The 17,401-nt window shown below is 58.1% G+C and overlaps 1 protein-coding gene across 2 annotated transcripts; it reads right to left on the bottom strand.

Moving 5' to 3' along the window:
* Nucleotides 1-1,838: 1,838 nt before the first annotated feature.
* PROM2 (prominin 2) lies at nt 1,839-17,325 on the bottom strand. Of its 2 annotated transcripts, XM_003984283.5 has the most exons (24): nt 16,920-17,325; nt 16,230-16,279; nt 15,603-15,805; nt 15,387-15,507; nt 15,047-15,110; nt 14,670-14,759; nt 14,178-14,377; nt 13,753-13,827; nt 12,889-12,952; nt 12,549-12,708; nt 12,110-12,262; nt 11,111-11,234; nt 10,506-10,597; nt 10,306-10,390; nt 7,805-7,951; nt 7,226-7,297; nt 6,322-6,414; nt 6,132-6,185; nt 5,716-5,796; nt 5,427-5,495; nt 4,638-4,727; nt 4,302-4,408; nt 3,872-3,946; nt 1,839-3,688 (listed from the first exon to the last, which is right to left on the bottom strand). In XM_003984283.5, exons 1-23 carry the CDS (start codon nt 17,173-17,175, stop codon nt 3,883-3,885), a joined length of 2,514 nt encoding a protein of 837 aa, XP_003984332.3. In that variant the 5' UTR covers nt 17,176-17,325; the 3' UTR covers nt 1,839-3,688; nt 3,872-3,882. The 2 variants fall into 2 exon arrangements, with proteins under 2 accessions (XP_003984332.3, XP_044910552.1); XM_045054617.1 differs by lacking the exons at nt 16,230-16,279; nt 16,920-17,325 and adding an exon at nt 15,974-16,021.
* Nucleotides 17,326-17,401: the final 76 nt, after the last annotated feature.

Here is a 17,401-nt window from a genome sequence, read left to right as displayed (position 1 = left end):
GGGCCAGGCTGGCCACCGACCTCCCAGTTCAGTCCGTGGAGTTTAGGTCTGGGCAGACTGAGCACTAGGAGAGAAAAGCAGGTCCTGACTCTGGGAGGGTGGAGAGGAGGGACACTGGCCACGGTCCCCCGGAGCCGGGCCTCAGGTTGACCCCAGAGAATTCAGATACCGCCTGAAATGCCACCATCAGTTGATGCCTTGGGTTAAGCTGTGCCCCCTCTACTCAGCTCATCCCCAGTCTCCCTGCCTTAGTTTTCTCACCCATAAATAGGTCAGTAACTGCCTGCATCTGAGTCGATGCATGTGAAGTGCTTAGCACGCTTCCTAGTTCATACTCAGAAACTCAGTACATGTTAACTCTCTTTGTCCCCTCAGGTAGCCTGGGCTGGCCCCTAGCCATGTGGCCCGTCCTTGGCACACTGGAGCCAGCTGAAACTGTCCTGGCCAGCCACCTGGGACCTCAGACGGCCTGGCCCCTGTGGCGTTTCTTTGGCAGAATCTGGCACTCGTGGCCCACGGGGCCTGTGCTCTGGGATGGCCAGGCTGGAGCATCTGGCAGAACTCCCAGGGCCTCCCATCTGTCATCCCTGCTGTCCCCACAGGGACAGCAAGGACACTTGGATCAAATCTCCTTGGAGACAGGGCCTCCCTCCCACACACACCCTTGGGGAATGGGGACCGGCAGCATGCCCAGAAGGAAACCTCCAGGGCCACCAGGATCAGGGGACCTGAACCCAAAGTCTGGCTTTAGCTTGTGAGACCTTGAGTCGGCCACATAGCTTTCCAGAGCTTCATTTGCTCAACAGTGAAACAAGGATGAAAGTCCCCATCGCCTTCAGGGAACATCGTGAAAAGTGAGAATGGGACCACAAAGGGGCTTGGGATCCCAGCATCTTAAAACCGGGAAAATATGTAATATATTGTTCTCTGTGGCTATTTTTGTCTGTCACCTGCTGAGTGCCACCCCTATCCCCAGTTACCAGAGCCTACAGTGATATTCTCCAAACTAACCTCCTTTGGACAGTCAGTGTTCCATTGGCTGGGTCCAGGTTTCTGGATTCTAAATTCAAATGCAGCCTTTCCCAAATCGTGGCTGGGGGGCGGCGGGAATCAGTTAATTTTGCAGAACTACTACTTCTGATCAGGGTGAACTAGGTCATTTGGCCTGAATTCTCAACTTAAAATCTACTCAAAATATACTTTTTCTAAAAAAAACGTTTGATTGGGGGTATCAGAGAACAAACAAGGGAGTAAAGAATCAGAGACAAGATCTGGGAAAAGAAGGAAACCCAGAGACACGTGGCTTTGGGGCTCCTTCCTCCTTGGGAGGACCACTGACCCCAGAAGACACTCCAAAGGTGCTGAGCAGAGCTGTTAGCCTCTGGGACTAAGGAGGTAAAAACTAGGCCCACAAAGAGGAGGGGGTGCCTGGCAACTCTTTCATGCTTTGGGTTGGGACCCCAGGGGAATTCACCCCCAGAAAACAAATGAGCCGGAACTAGACCAGCACTCCAAGGGACTGCAAATCATCTCAGTCCTGAAAGTAGATTAAAACAACCGTGGTTTGCTAAATCCCAAGCCGTCCGCCAGATGTAAACGTAATCCTCATGGAGGTAGACTAACTTCATTCTATGCCTCAGATTCTTTCTATAGGTTTTCCGATAGAATGGGTGGCGTTCAGTCGAAAATTGCCACGTATGTGAGGAGACAGACAAAACTAACAAGAACCAAGGGAAACAACAGACGCTAGAAATAGACTCAAAGAGGATCCGTATCAGGGAGTTATTAAAATAACTATGTGCAGCATGCCCACATATGTGAAGGACAAGGTAGAGAGCTTTGCTGGAGAACCAGAAATGATTTTTAATCGTCCTCTTTCTATTTTTATCCCATCAACTTCATTCTTAACACGCAGGGTGCCACGGTTCCCCTGCAGAGGCCAACGGATGAGAGACAAGGCAAAGAAGCTTCGGGGAAAAGCCAAAGAGAAGCAACTGTGCTACATTCAAGGATGCCTGTCTGGAGTGTGCTTGCAATAATGACAGCGCGTTGTGCATGCACCGTCTTACTTTCGAGTAGCCAATCCATTGCTGCTCTGTAAGACGCAATTGAACATAGACACCCTCCAAAACTCAGCAGACTACAATCTTAAGGGGCTTTGCGCCTTTGAACAGGGACCCATCTCCCTCCTCCCTTGTACCTGCCAAGACCCAGCTCGGCCCCTGGCCCAGAACAGTCATGGCAAAAAAAAAAAAAAAAAAAAAAGCAGCATTTGAGCACTTGTTTTGTGGCAGACTCCTGCCAAGGGCTTTCCATGCAATGTCACAGCTCTAGGAGCTGGTTGTGACTACTCTTTCCACTTTTACAAATGGAGAAGCTGAGGTCTAGGGAACACATATAACATGTTCAAGGTGTCCTGGCCACCTAGCATTAAAGCCAGGATGTGCGCCCAGGTCCGCCTGCTCCCAGAGTGGGTCCCACTCCCCACCTGCTGATTGCTGGGGTGATCCTGGATGTCTATGGTCAGAGGAGGCCTTGGCTTCTCCTCTCCAAAAAAACTCACCAAACACCAGGCTGTAGCCTGGGAAAGCTGGTGTTAAAGATCCAAGGCCAAGGCTTAGGAAGTGAGAACACTTTCATGGATCTGAGGTTTTGTCCATCTCTTCTCTCTCCTCCTCCCTTTCCCTGTTTCTAGAACTCAGCATCCAGCATGCAGAGAGGGCACAGGGATGGACTAGGGATAACCCTAGGCCACATGCATTGGATAGAAGGAGTAAGGGCCACAGGGAAAAATCCTGTTGTGGCCACCAGATCTCTTCCGGGAAAGCTGGGTGGGGACTGTCGAAGAGGCTACTTTCTGGGGTCCCAAGTCCCTTCCTAGAAAACCAGTGCTCAGAGAGGAACTGCAGGACAAATAGCACTATTTCCAACCTGGGGTACAGACAAGGGGCTCAGCCTTCAAACAGACCTCCTTCGCCCTACTGGGGGGGCCAGAAATCCAGGTCAGGACCTGTGGAGGGTCCAGGTCCCTGGGCAGTGGAGGGCTCGAGAGCTGTGAGGCAGAGCCCTAGTGGCCCCTGGCCTACTTGGTGGCTTTACCTGATTAGTTTGGTTGGGCAGGAGGGGGTCCCTGGGTACCAGCAAGGTAGCGGGATAAGGTAGAGAGGGGACAAAGTGGGGAAAAGGGCTTCCCTGGGGAGAAGACATAAGAGCTGGAGCAGAGTGAAGCTGGGACAGGTGGGCGGGTCAGATGAGGAAAAGGAGCAGGAGCTTAGAGAGGAGTGGACAGGGGGCGGGGCAGGTGGTGACAGAATGGGGTTGGGCGGGGCCTCGTCGGCTCACCCCAGGGGCTGAGGAAGGGGTTCCAATAGATGGAGAACAGGCTCTTCCTGGCGCTAATATATTGCAGCGAGGAGGGTAAGGGCTCGACACCTGGAAGAACCTGTTGGCTCCTGTAGCTCACCAAAAGTCACGTGTACATTTGAGAATGAAAAAAGGGGTCCATGAGCAGCAAGGGGGTGGGAAAGAAATGGGCAAAATGGGGTCAGGTAACTGGAGTTGAGGGACAATCCAAGCCTGATGCCAGTCTGGGCTCAGAGCAAGAGCAACGGTGTCCTCTGGTCCAGTCCGAGTCAAAGGGGAGGGAGGCAGGCGGCATCAGGCATCACCGAGCAGCCAGCAAACATCCCTGTTATGGATTAAGAGCCAAACGGGTGAGGCCGGGGCAGGGGCGGGCAGGGCTCAGGCTGGGTGGGCCAGATCCAACACTCGGACCCTGTCAAGTCCCAGAACATTCCCTCCCTCCTGGGCCCTAGAGACCCCGGGTCCCACACCCTTCCTTTCCCTTCTTCCCCCCACTCCTGACACTCACCTACTGGGGCCCTACAGCTTCAGGGAGGTGACCCGGGGGATGCGGAAGAGCTGAGTCTCCTCAGAACTGGTGGAGCTGTGACGTCGCAGAAAGAGTGAGTGAGCACCCAGGCACAGACCCTTGGCCCTGACGCAGGGACGAGCCCAGAGCCCTGATTTTCCGGCTGCAGAAGCTCTCCAGGGGGTAGGAAGAGTTCCTAAAAGCAGCGGCTGGGTAGATGTGTTTGCAACGAGAAGGATGTGGGCAGACATACGAAAGAACTTTCTGGACCTGGAGTGCCTCAGAGGGTGTGACTCTTCAGGGCTAGGCATGAGCCTCCTCAGCCTGGGAGGCCTCAGGAGGGGGTGTGCCGGGGGGTAGAACCCAGCAACTAGAAGGACGCCTTCCTGGACCCCTGATGTCCCCTCCTCAGTCCTGGCAGCCTCCTCACCTGAGGCGTTTCCAAATGGGACGAAAGTATTTGGAGGTCTTGACGGCAAAGATGATGCTGGGGATCAGGAAGAAGGTGCACCATGCCAGGCAGAACCAGAAGGCATTCTAGAACAGAGGATGTGAGGTCAGCTTGCTGTGGCTAGGCAGCAAAGTCTTCCCACCCTGCTCTGTACCCTTAGTCCTCCCATTGACTCCATGAGGGGTGCGGGCTGAGGGGAAGGGCTGGTGGGCAGGCCTGGAGGCAAGAGTCCTGCTTCACCTCGTGCCCTGCTCACGCCGCCCCTCCGATTGGGGCCTCCATGTCCACGAGCCCTGATGAGCTTGAGGCACTCACCCAGGGGTCAGCGATCATGTCACACAGGATCACACGGCCATTGTCCAGGGCTCGGGAGAGAGGCTGGCAGGTGGCAATGTGCTGAGTCACCTGTGGGGTCAACATGAGGCAGGTACATGCAGAGACACTCAGACCCACAGGTGTATACCCCATATTCAGAGAAAGAGGTTGACAGGAACAGAGTTAGGTCCAGGGACCCCGTAGGGAGCCACTGCACAGTTTGTACGGACACATGGATGCAGGGACATAGAGATGAGGACACATTGACACAGGCTCATTGCTCCACTCTTATCTTTTCCGTCCCATTCACCAGCCTCTGTTAAGCCCCTACTGTGTGCCCGGCACTGTGCACGCACATACACTCACTGCATACATGTGCGCACACACACACACATACTCAGGGTTGAACAAGACCCCACCTGCCTAGTGTGGGTGCCAGATAGCTTGCAGAGGCTGTGGTCAGCCCAGGCCTGCAGGAGGAGGTGCACGTGGAGAGCTGGACAAAGGGACCGGCATGAGGAAGGGTATGGTGACAAGGTGTGGAGGGCATGTTCTAGAGAGCCAGGGCCAGCCCAGCTCACATTCAGGCCTCAAAGAGGGGCTGTGGCAGAGGCTGGGTGAACAGAACCCAGCCAGGAAGCAGGGGTGCAGATCTGGGAGTTTGGGCTCAATGCTGAAGGCCTAGGGCACCCCGAGGGGCTCTCGGGGCAGAGGAGGGATGTAACAGTGTGAAGAGCCGGTGGTGCTGGGAACCTGCTTGAGGCCAGGAGAGCTTGAGCCCCCACTCACCTCCTCTCTTACCCAGGCCACGTACTGGGAGAAGTAACCCATCTCTCGGGTCAGGAAACACTCACTTTCCTGCAGGACAGAGAGGAGTCCAGGACTGGCAAGCGTTCCAGGAACCAGCAACCCTGTGCCCCATGCCGGACAGGGCAGGCCGAGCTGGCTTTCCTGGGAGCCACGGTGAGGGGACAGGGATGGAGAAGCCTGGGTGGAGGAGAAGCTCCGTGTGCCTGAGCGCCTCAGCCCATCTCTGACTAGGAAGCAGCCCCCCTGCCTCTGCCCATCTACCACTCACATTCCTCAAGATACTGGTGGCCCAGGTAGGCAGCTGTCCTTTTAGGTAAGTGACATTGTCCAAGACACGAGAGGTCTCTGTCTGGGGGATTGAAGAGAAGAGAGGCTTAACTTAATGCCCTGCTCGTTCAGCGAGATGCTATGCATTCATTCACCCATTCATTCATTCAACGTGTAAAACACACATACTCACCTTGGCGGGGCGGGGGGGGGGGTGTTAGGCCCTAAGGACACAGAGGCTAAAGATGGTGGTCTTTAAGGATCCGCTCATCCACCCCCATTTCTTCCCACCCTCTACCCTCAACCTCCAGCGGGACTGGGCAGAGCAGATGACATCCCAAGCCAACAAGGCCCTGACTTCCTTTTTCCCTCTGTTGCCCACCTGCTCCCCCTCCCCCTCCCCTCCCCAGCAGCCACCTGGAGATTCGGGGCTGAGGATGCCAGGGCCCTGACAGTGAGGTTGAGGTTGGCCTGTGGAGAAGAGAGCAGAGATGGTTAAGGGAAGGGATGGGTGGAAAAGGAGGGTTCCCGGCCCTTCCTTCCTCTTTTACCCCTCCCTGCCTCTCCTCTTCCCCAGGTTCCAGGCTCCCTGGGCCTCCAAGCTTACCACAAGGCTCTGCTGGGGGAGGACCTTCTCCTGATAGAGGTTTTTGAGCCCTTGGGCTTCCTCTTGCAGCTGCTGCCCCAGCACAGAACTGCCCTGAGGGGAGACAGGGATGGGAATGGCCTGGGAATGGCCCCAGCCTTCGCCAACACATTCTTTACCCAACTGTTCAGCCAGACATACTGAGAAGATGTGGAAAGTGCTGGGCTCAGAGGCAGAAAACCGAGGCCACCTTAAGCTCCTGGGCCTGATCCAGGTTTGGGGGCACTAAGCTCAAGTTCTAGGTCCACCCAGAGCTGACTAGGTGCTCCTAAGTCAGAGCCACAGAGGTTGTCTGAGCTGCAGTGGCATCTGCTGAAACAGGAATACTCCTTGTCTACCCATCATGCAGAGTTGGTGTGGGGTCTATGTTTTGAAGAGAACTCTTGAAGCTTTAAATACTTATAAATACAAAATGCTATTTTTTTCCAATAGCGTGTAAGCTCCTCGAGGGTAACTATCGTGATATCTGGTCCGTCGCATTGTCCTCACACCTGTCCCAGCAGATTCCCTGAGCGGTGTGCACTAAGAAACGCTTGCCCAACTGTGTGATGTCAGAGCAGTTACTCCATGTGATCTGAGGTGGAAGATAATCTACTTTGCAGATGAAGAAACCGAGGCCTGGAAATGCTGAATGACCTGCCTACGGCCACACAGCCATTGGTGGTAGGTCGAGCTTGAGTCACAACCGACTCTGCCAAGCTCTTAAGCCCAGCCAGGGGATCCAGAGCCTCAAAGGTCACTGGCGGGAGCCCTCAATCCCCTGTCCTTGCCTTCATGCCCTCCAAGCCCTCCCACAATCTCCCTCCTCCCAGGCCTCTCTCTGTCTGACTTCTGCCTGCCCCGTGGGGTCTCGGGTCTTTCTCACTTGGGTCCGGGCCAGTCCTTCCAGCTCCTGAGCCAGCTTCTCCACGTTGGTGTTCACCACAGGCTTCTGGATCTGGAGATAGACAGGAGAAGCCAAGAGGGGATGCACTATGGCTCCTCCAGCCCTGTACTGGGGTACAGTCTATTCAGAAGTACCCCAAACGAGCTGAATCTATCGTGACACGTTGGTCACAGTGGGTTTGACCTGAAACTGTAAAATAAATCAGGCATTTCCCATTAGGATAGAAGGGGAAAAAATGAGGCGCCCTCTGGTGTAACCCATCGAAGAGGCCTCCTCCCACCTGCATACTGTCCACAGCAGTGGGTTCAGGACCATGAACAGCGACACACGCTGCTGGGTGGGAGCACGTTCCTTCCGGCCCAGCCCAGACGGTGGCTCCAGGACAGGCTTGAGGCACATGGTGTGCAGACACCCCCAACAGGAAGAGGCCCCAGGGACGTGTGGAGAGGTGAAGGGAACATGGAGGGCTGTGATGAGACAATACACCACCCCCCACCCCAGCTCCTCTGCAAGCCCCTCTGTTCTTCCATGGTCTGGACTGAGGTGCTTCCTGCTGACCTGATCAAGGAAGGTGGAATAGTGGATGTTCTCCAGCCCACTGCTCTGCAGGGCTTCCAGGTCCCGGTGGGCGGCTGGGCTCAGCAGGTCCAGATTCTTCATGTCTATTTTAAGGTTCTGCAATTCCTGCTGCAGCTTGGTGGTGTACTGAGGGGGTGGGGGACAGGGTGAGGGTGTGCCCAGTTGCTGAACCAGGACCCCAGAGCTGCTATCCTAGGTGAGGGGTCCCCAAGCCCTCAGGGCCCTCCTTCTGGATATCCAAGGCCCCCACCTTGGCTACTCCTAGCCCCAGACAGTCTCCCAGGAGGCCTCTGCTTCCCACCTGTCCCTACTCCAACCCACCCCCACCAAGACCTAGCTCTCCTCTGCATCTATCTGGCTCACGGACAGAAAACAGACCCTCTGGCAACCCAATATGAAATAGCTTCCCTGGCCCAACCTTATCACATCACCCTTGTTAAGGTCTTCAAAGTGTCTGTTGTTCTGAAATTATTTGTGGGCTTGTTTATTGCCATCAGCTCCAGGAGAGTGGCAACTTGTCTGCCCATTCTGTACCAGCCCCTCAGTGTAGAGCAGAGGCTCACATGTGGCAGGCACAGTACAAGTTTGTTGAGTGCGTACAAATGAGTGAATGAGTGGGGAAACACAATCACATTTCCAAGAGAGACCACAGTTTAAGGGGACTCTTGAGGGCACCTGGGTGGTTCAGTCGGTTAAGTGTCTGACTCTTGACTTCAGCTCACAGTTCGTGAGTTTAAGCCCCATGTCAGGCTCACCCTGACGGTGTAGAGCCTGCTTGGGATTCTGTCTCTCCCTCTCTCTCTGGTCCTTCCCTGCTTGCTTGAGTGCTCTCTCTCTCTCTCTCTCTCAAAATAAATAAACATTAAAAAACAAAAGGGGACTCTTGGCATTTTTCAACCATTGCTAGAAGAGACTGGGCATGAAATTCAGCCCCGATGGTTAACGAGATGAGAAACTGAGGTTAGAGAGGAACATTCACTTGCCCAAGATTTCATAGCAAGTTAGCTAACAGAACCCAGCCCCGCTCACCCCTCCCTATCCTGCCACACTGCTTCCCTCTAATCCTTGAAGAGGCGGGGGTCCTATGGCAGTGTTTCAAGCACAAGGGTATACCTGACAGGTATAGCATAACAGACAGGTACACAGGAGAGGCTTGAAGGCGAGCAGAGCCCTCCTGGTGCCCTGGAAAGCACACCTTGTCATATTTATTTCTGCATCATCAGCTCGTTCTTATCTCCTTTGAAGACAAGTGCTCTTAAGGTCACATTTGGTGTGTTGCACATGGCCCTGAAGGACTGCCCCGTCCCTTTGAACCTGAAGCTCGTCCACACTATTCTGTGAGCTGGAACCTCCCCTGAGAACCATGACGTCCAGCTAGCAGAGCAGGGGCACCTTCTGCCCGGGTCCCCTGCTGCAGTCCTCCCTGGCCAGCCTTCATCCATGGGGCAGTAGCTCTGGCCTCACATTGGGATGTGGCTGCTCTGTGGACCTTTCGTCTGCCAGGGATGCAGAAAGGGGAGGCAGCTAAGGCAGTGTGCCAAGTACGCAAGATTACACTTTCAGACACGGAGTTGGAACTGAAATCTGAACCATTTGGCTATGCTACGCTGTGGGTTGAGAAGGGCTGGTGGATTTAAGAGGAGTTGGAAGGGTTTCTGGAGAGGAGGAGGAATCAGGAGTTAGCATGGTAGGAGTGTGGGTCAGGGGGAGAGGCGGGGGGGAGACAAAGGGGTTTCCCAGGACATGCTTGGGAAAGGCTCCCCAGGGGCCTTGGGAGTCCAGGCGGCTCTCCCCACCTCACTTAAGTGCAGACAGAGGTAAGGAAGGAATATGTTACAGCTTCTGTACACCCTTAGGAAAACGACATTCTCAAAATACATCCCCTCCGGTGAAGCAGCCATTCCTTCTCTCTGTCCTAGAATTGTCTCTTGCCAGTATGGATATGGTTTCTATACACCAAGCTCTGGCAAAGTCCAGTGGTTAACGGAACAGGCTTGAAGGGCAGAGCTCAAACCCTGCCCACCTACTGGCTGTGTGAGCCCTCCCCCAGGGACACCCAACTTCATCAACACCGTCATTTTCACTGTCATACCCCATTCTCAACCACCCCACTACTGGCTGCAGTGTCCCAACCCATGCCTGTCCTCAGCCAGGACACGCACACCTTAGCCCTCTCATCCACTCTCCTTATCCTTTCCTACTACAACCTCAGCTGTGTTCACTTCTTCCCCGAGCACAGCACTCAGAGCCGGTCATGGCCTCCAGGCCCTCATCCATCCACCCACACACCCTAGAAGCCTCCCTGGGCTCTCGCCCTGGGTCAGGCTCTGAGCTTTCACCTGGGGCCTCTGCCCCTGAGGCACCTCGATTGCTCCTGCAGACTTCTCAAGTTCAATAAGGTGGGCCTACCACAGAGGCAAGGCCAGAGGAAGGGGTTCCGCAGGAAAGAATCCCCACAACCCTCCGGGAGGTTCCCTCACCTGGCTGATATTCAGGTGCTTCTCCAGGTCATAGGAGTCATTGAGCTGCAGGACGCTCCAGAGCGCGGCCCCTTCCTTGCACTGCCTGGGGAGAAGTAATGGGCATCGAAGACAAGAGAAAAGGACAGCAGGTGGGGGCTGACATCCCCCACCTCAGCGGCTCCTCACACCCTGTCCCCCAGCCTAAGCATCCCACTCACTGATAGGCCAGGAGGATGCTGATGTTCTTCTTCAGGCCAAGAAGCTGAGACAAGTTCATGGATGGGGGCAAGTTCCCTGGGGTGTCTGCAAACTGGAAAAGGGGCAAAGAGGCATGGGCCTGAAACGGGCTGAGGGCAAGGCCATCCCAGCTCCCCTAGAGCCTGGTCCCATGCCACCTTGGCACAGAAGAGACCACGACCCTGTGACTGCAGCCCGAACCTGCCTCTAACTCAAATCACCCCTGGGCCGTTAACTCCTTGCAGGGAAACTTCTCTGGGCCAGCACCTTGGCTCACCTGCTAGAAGCACTGGAGAACCAGGATTTCCGGTTTGCAGACTCAGTATTAGGAGAACAGACAGACTCGGGTCTGGGTGCAGCCCCTGGGATGCCTGCCCTGGGGCCTGGGCATTATTCCAGGGACTCATGGGTTTGCTCTCTCTCACCCCTTTTCCACTGGTCATTTCCTACCTTTCCTTGGCCATCTCCAGCCATCCTCCTGTCCCTCCCTCCCCTTTCCCCCTCTGGCTCCCACTTCGTTCTAACCCCTTGCTCTGCCCTCATCCCCCTCCACCTCCCTCCGGGCTGCAGAACACGGCAGGCTCACCTTGTAGAGCTCTCTGCTCTCCCAGCTCCGGCACACCAGCGTCTGCACATTGCCGCCCACCAGGAAGGTGGCGAAAACAAGGAGGATGAGGGGTGCGGCAAGGAGGAAGCTGAAGCCCACACCCCTGGGGGAAGGCAGAGGGACAGGGTTGAGTGGGAGAGAGAGGCCAGCTGCACTGGACCACGCCCTCTGTCCCGCCACATCCGGGGGCCAGCGTGGTCAGCGAGTCGGCCCCAGGGCAGAGCCCTTTGAGGGCTCAGCCTCCTGGGCCAGCGGGGAGAGCTCAGAACTGCTGGCTGTTCCCCTCCCCCTTCCCCCACTCCCCTCATCATGGGTGTCCTGGCTGGCCCTAGCAACCTAGAGGAGAAGGTAGCTGCTTCGCTGGAAGAGACAGGACTGCCCGCCTCTGAGACTAAGGCACATGGAGGAGACCGGCTCCAGAGCTCAGCCCTCAACAGAGCCACCTGCAAGGGCCGCAACTTAGAAGGGTTGAACAGGACCAGTGCTGCGCTGTAGGGCTTCTCTGGGGGACAGGCACAGCCCCAAGCCAGGGTTTGAGGCTTGGAGAATAGAACAAAGGCTGCACTTCAGCCTCCACTCGCCCCTTGGGTCAGGCAGATTCTACCTCGGGTGCCACCTCCTATTGGTAGTACTACCTAGATACTGGGTTAAGAGGGACTCTGAGGCTACGTTCGACTCAGTGGGAAAGGGAGCCCGCTGGTTACTATAGTTGCCACTGGTGTGGAAGGGGGAAATGCTTCTTATTTGCCATTCCCGCTCTAGTCCACCCTTGTATACAGATGAGGACACGGAGGCCCAGGTGGGTGAATAATTTGTCCGGAGCCATCCAGTGAATCGGTGCCAGAGGCAGAGGTAGAGCTCAGCCTCTTGATCCCCAGGACTTGCTTCTGTAGCCACACTAGGAGCTGTCCATGGGCATGAGAGGAATCTGGGCAGCCCAGTGGGAAAGACCCTTCCCCTCTCCCCAGCCCTTCTTACATCATGAGGAAGCGGGCTCCAGCCTCGCCCTTGGCTTCCGAGTGGCCGGGGTCCTCCCTGGCAGCCAGCCCCCAGATGCCGAGGTTGAGGCCCAGCAGATTACAGACCACCACAAGCAGGACTGCAGAGCACAACACGCAGCCCAAAATCCACCTGCCGCAGAGAGGGTGCGGTGTCACTGACAAGGGAGGCACCAGGATGGGCTGGCATAGGACCTAGGGGCTGGGTGGGGCCCCACTGCTCCTACGGGGTCCCCAGGCTCAGATCCCAAGGGCACACAGCCAAGGTGGAGACAGAGGCCCGAGGAGTAAGGGGTCTTGGCTTAAATGGAGGCAGACGCTTAGTGCAGCCAGGGGTTGATGGGGGCTCAAAATCAGGCCCACGGTGGCTGAGAGGCTGGGCTGCCTATCCCATCCCCACCCCATGGACTCCCAGGCACCTGTATTTCTCATATCTCTGCACCTCCTTCAGGTAGGGGCGGCTACTCTGTTCCACCTCCTCCAGCGCCTGGCTCCAGCGAGAGGCTGCCTCCCAGCCTGGGAACTCTTCGGCCAGTGTCCTCAGCCCTTCAGGCTTCTGGGCTATCACCTTCTTCAGCTCTGCCCAAAGCAGCAGAGACTCGTGGGAGGGGCAGGAAGAACGTGTGGGACCCGCGGAGAGGGCCCACTCTCTGACCAGGCCCAGATGGAGGACAGCCTTCCCCTTCCACCCTACCCCCACCGCCGCCCTCCTCCTCTCGACAAGTCTCTGGCGGGGGTGGCCCCTGGACAGGGCCTCACCTTTGACCACGTTGGCCGTCTGCAAAGCTGCCAGGAGTGGGAGTGCGTTGAAGGTGCTGTTCTCCTGCCAGAACAAAAGGCCTGTGCCTCCCACGTCCCACCTGCTGTCCCAGCTTCAGGGACCCTTGACATCACCAGGCCCAGAGGCGGGGCATCCCTCTTAGTGCTCCCAGCTCAGGAAATGAGAAAACAGGCTTCCCCTTGTTCTCTTGGCCAATGGCTTCTTCTCTCCTCCTTCAGCCCGGCCTGACTCAGCTCCCCAAAACATTGCTCCTGGAAGACCCCTCCTTGCTCTCCCCACCTCTCTTGCCGAGACTGCGGCGGCCTCCCAGCCATCCGCTCTTCTCTTCCATCCATCCTACGCATGCCAGGCCCAGGTCCCAACAGTCCAGCCCCAACCTACTCTTCCTAGCCTCAGCTCCCATTTTCTTCCTCCCGGGAACTTCCGCGCCAGCCGCCCAGCACAGGTGACTCACCATTTCCCCAACTCTGGCATTTTCCAGGCCCTGGGTCACAGGTGCTGACTCATGCCGCACCCTCCCCCACAGCCCATCTGCACGACGGGTTGTACCTCCAGGGCTCAGCTTCTGTCCTCTCTCCCTTGCCCCCCCCCCCCGCTCCCCCCCACCTTGAGGGGCCCAGCTCTTCCTTCTGAGTTCCAGGCCAGCCTCCCCCATCAGAGAGCGTGCACTTGAGAACCGGCATCATGAGCCTCCAGCCCAGGGAGCCTTATGGGAGGTAAGGCCCTGATTTGACCCAAGTCTTAGGTTCAGCTGGGTTCCCACCCCAAAGGGGGAAAACGAGATCCCTCACTTGTGAGCTCCCAGGTGATGGGGAAGTCAGGTAGACTGGGCAGGCACTCACCTCCTGGACCATGCTGGAGAAGTTGGCCTCTGGGACACCCTTCAGCCGATGCAGGACATCGTCCACTGGGGACACCTGAAATAGGGTGGTGGTGGTATGACAAAGTCCATAGAGAGGCCTGAGGGGGGTCCCTGAGGGAGGATGGGAGGAACCCTCAGTGTCCCTGTGTGCAAATGGGGAACACCTCCCCAGGTGGCAGGGAGAACTCAAGGAGCTAATACAGACGAAGCTCACAGTACGGCGTGTGGCCCAGGAAAGCTCTTGCCCCCGTTGCCAGGATGACCATCGTCAATCCTTGGAGAGGGGAGGAGCCGCCGAGGAAAGGGATCAGGAGTCTGCCTCAGGAAGCATCCAGGGATTCCTAGAGCAGCAGGCAGAGCAGCGCCCCCACCCCCGTTTCAAGCGGCCCTGTCCTGGGCCTGCACCTGGTCAAAGTCAGCTCCCAGCTCCAGGGCACGGGCTCGGCTCTGGGCCTCTGTGCAGTCCCGGCAGGCAGGCTCCTGCAGCAGGGTGAGGAGGTGCTCCCGGCGCTCCCGGACAGCTGGCTCCAGGTCCCGCTGGCCCTCCCGCAGCTCCACCAAGGTGGCATTCAGGGCTTGGAGGTGATCCATAGAGAGCTGCAGGGCTGAGAGACACCGCTCTGGACTGAGCAGTCTCCACTGTTATTGGCACAGAACATCTCCCCCCCCCTCCCCCCAGCCAAAGGGATGTGGGTCATTAACTTCCGCAGTTTTAATGGAAACTGCCCTGGGGCACATTTAGCCAGGTTGTGGGCAGGGATGCCAGGAGGGATCCCAGGATACAGCCATCAGAAAGTCAGGGGTCGGGCTTGCTGAGGCGGGGAGAGAAATCCAAGGCTGAGCGAGGGTGGGGCCTGCCCCTAAGAGGCAGCCACCCAGGACACTGGGCCCACTCACCCTGGCCCAGGCTGTTCACTGAGGTCAGCACTTCATACACGGTGCTCTTGAGCTGGGTGTAGATCGTGCTCCCAATGCTCTTGCCGACACCTGGGGAGCACAGGGTCATCTGCAGGGCTGGCCCCCAGAAGCCGAGGGGCCCTCTTCACCCATCCAGCCAGCCTCCCCAGGCCCTGCACTGGGCTCTGCAGGGGAGGTCCTGGCTTCTTGGTCCTGTCACGCGGTGAATACTGTGCTTCCCAGCTGGGCCCAATCCCTGTCTCTTCAAGGGTGTGCCCAGGTGGAGCCCAGGATGAAGGGGTGAGAGGGTCCCCAAGGCAGGCCTGAGCAGGGGGACCCAGAGGCAGGCCAGCCTGTCAGCCAGCTATAACCCTCACCATCCAGTTCCTCCAAGACTCGCTTCTGGGGAAGGGAGAACTGCTGTGCCACGGCCTGCAGCTCCTAGGCAAACACAGGGTCATGAGGCTGCTCTTCCCTGTCACCTGACAGCCCCCTCTTGTCCCTTCCCTAGCCCTCCCGGGACTCCCCACACAGCTGGGTGGCCATCCTGAGGATGCCCTGGGTGCACTTATGTATTATAACAACTCTCCAGCAGGGGGCAGTCAGGCGCGTGTTGAAAGGGGCACCCTTTCTAATTGGCAGGTCCCACTCTACTCTGTCCGCCTGGGGCTGGTGCTCAGGCAGGCTCCTGAGGGTGAGGGGTTACTGGGCACTGACCTGGGGGACATCGGAGACCAGGCCCCGGAGGCTGAGCAGAGTCTCCGGCACGGCCTCCACCCCGGGGGCCATCTGCTCATGCATGCGCTGGTTGGTGACAAAGGCACAGACCACACCAATGCTGCAAGGATGGGGGAGGAAGCAGGGGCTTGCTGGATGCCCACGAGCACTTTGGGCCTCAGCCCACACCTCCCACCTGGCCTGGGCGCCCCTCACAGTAGCACGAGGGTGGTCAGCAGCAGGAAGGCCATGAGGGTGCCTCGCTCACAAGCCATGGCCTTGTGCTCCGTCTTCACGCGGCCCCCACAGCGCCGGCGGCAGCGGCAGCAACAGAAACAGAGCCCGGCGATGGGCACCAGGAGGAGGTAGAGGCCCGCGATCACAGCACACACCACGTAGCCAGCCTCATACCGCACCACCTGGGCAAGGGGGCAGGGGTGAGGGGTTGTCCTGACCCTCCCAACGCGGCGGCTTCCGGTCTGACCGCACAGGGAAACCAGAAGGCGAGGGGATGCGCCCACAGCGGGCACTTTGCACACGTCTCCTCCAACCCATGCAAAGTGCGTGGTGTCCTTGTTGTTATTTACCATCTCGTAGAGGAGGAAACTGAAGTCAAGGTTTGCTCACTGCAAAACCCCAGGACCAGTTAATGGCAGAGCTGCGGTTGGAAATTAGGCCCGCGGATTACAGCGTGAATGGAAGGGGGGGAGGGGATGCCGGAGACCCCCACCCTGAGGGACACCCAGCAAGGTGGCCTGAGCTGAGGAGGCCTTTCTACTTCTGCCCCTCATGCTCACCCCACACTGCTCTCCGCACCCCCCACCCCCGCCCCCCAGGGCTCACCTCATCCACCTTCACGGAGGACGGCTCATTCAGCAAGGTCTTTACCAACTCTAAGGAAAGAGTCAAACTGGGCGTTTGAGGACAGCAACTGCCCTGCGCCTGTGTCCACCCTCACTGCCAGGCCAAGGTGGGCTCTCTGGAAGGGCTCCTCCCACCGCCATGGCACCCTAGGAGAAGCCCTGTGCATTCATGCCCCGGCCTCCGGAGGAGGGAGGGCTGCCAAAGGTGGGAGTGGCTGAGAGGAGGCCCGGCCGACCCCTCCTCCAGAACCCGACAGGTGGGCCCAGCGGTGGAGAAGCCGGAAGCCTGGTTAAAGCAGAGAAGGGGCCCGGCCTAGCAGCCCATCCCCTCAAGAGGCTAGGGACAGGCTGGGAGGGGCCCTGCAGCCCCTCCTGTCCTCCCAACCCCTAGCACCCCTAGACCCAGAGAAAATCTTAGCCAGGTCTTTGAGGACTTCTAATGTAATTTCTTCTATTTGAGGACAGAGAGACTGAGGCTCAGAGAGGAAAAAGGGCTTGCCCAAGGTCACGCAGCAAGATTTCCAGGTGATGCCCGTGGGCCCCCGGGGACTTCTGGGAAGGAAGGCTGGGGACCCTGCCCTCCAACTGCCCGCTGACGGGGTAGGCGCGCCCCGCGGTCGAGGGGGAACCCACTACCTCCGAGGCCCGCCCGAGGGAGGGGCGCACTCACCGGCGGGGAAGGGGTTGAACTGCACCACGGAGAGGAAGCGGCGCACGGTGCCGTACAGGGGGTTCAGGGGCCCCGGCGGGCGGTCGCGAGGAGCCAGCCAACGGACCCTGGCCGCCGGGGCGAACACCAGGCGCTCTGCGCGGCCGAAGGACCTGCAGTCCGCGGCCCCTGCCCCCAGCGAGCTCAGGATCAGCCCCAGCCCCAGCCCCAGCCCCAGGCCAAGCAGGGGCGCCAGGAGGCCGGGTACGCGCGTCATGGGGTCGGTCGGGGGACTGCGGGGCAGGCAGGACGGGGCTCAGGCGGCCGGGGGTGCGAACGGAGCGCGGGGCAGGTCGTGCATCCTTCACCAGCCCGTGTCCCCGCGGCTCTCAAAACCGGCCCGACAGGTTTGGGCTCCCGAGCTACCTGGGCGCCCGCCCGCAGCGCTGGAAGGGCAGGGGCGGAGGCCTTGGGGAGGGGGGCAGGGCCTGGCCCGGACCCGC

Source organism: Felis catus, chromosome A3 (genome assembly GCF_018350175.1).
Source record: "Felis catus isolate Fca126 chromosome A3, F.catus_Fca126_mat1.0, whole genome shotgun sequence".
Taxonomy (NCBI): Eukaryota; Metazoa; Chordata; class Mammalia; order Carnivora; family Felidae; genus Felis; species Felis catus.
The sequence above is the reverse complement of the archived record's forward strand: the minus strand, read 5'-3'. Positions and strand labels throughout refer to the sequence as shown.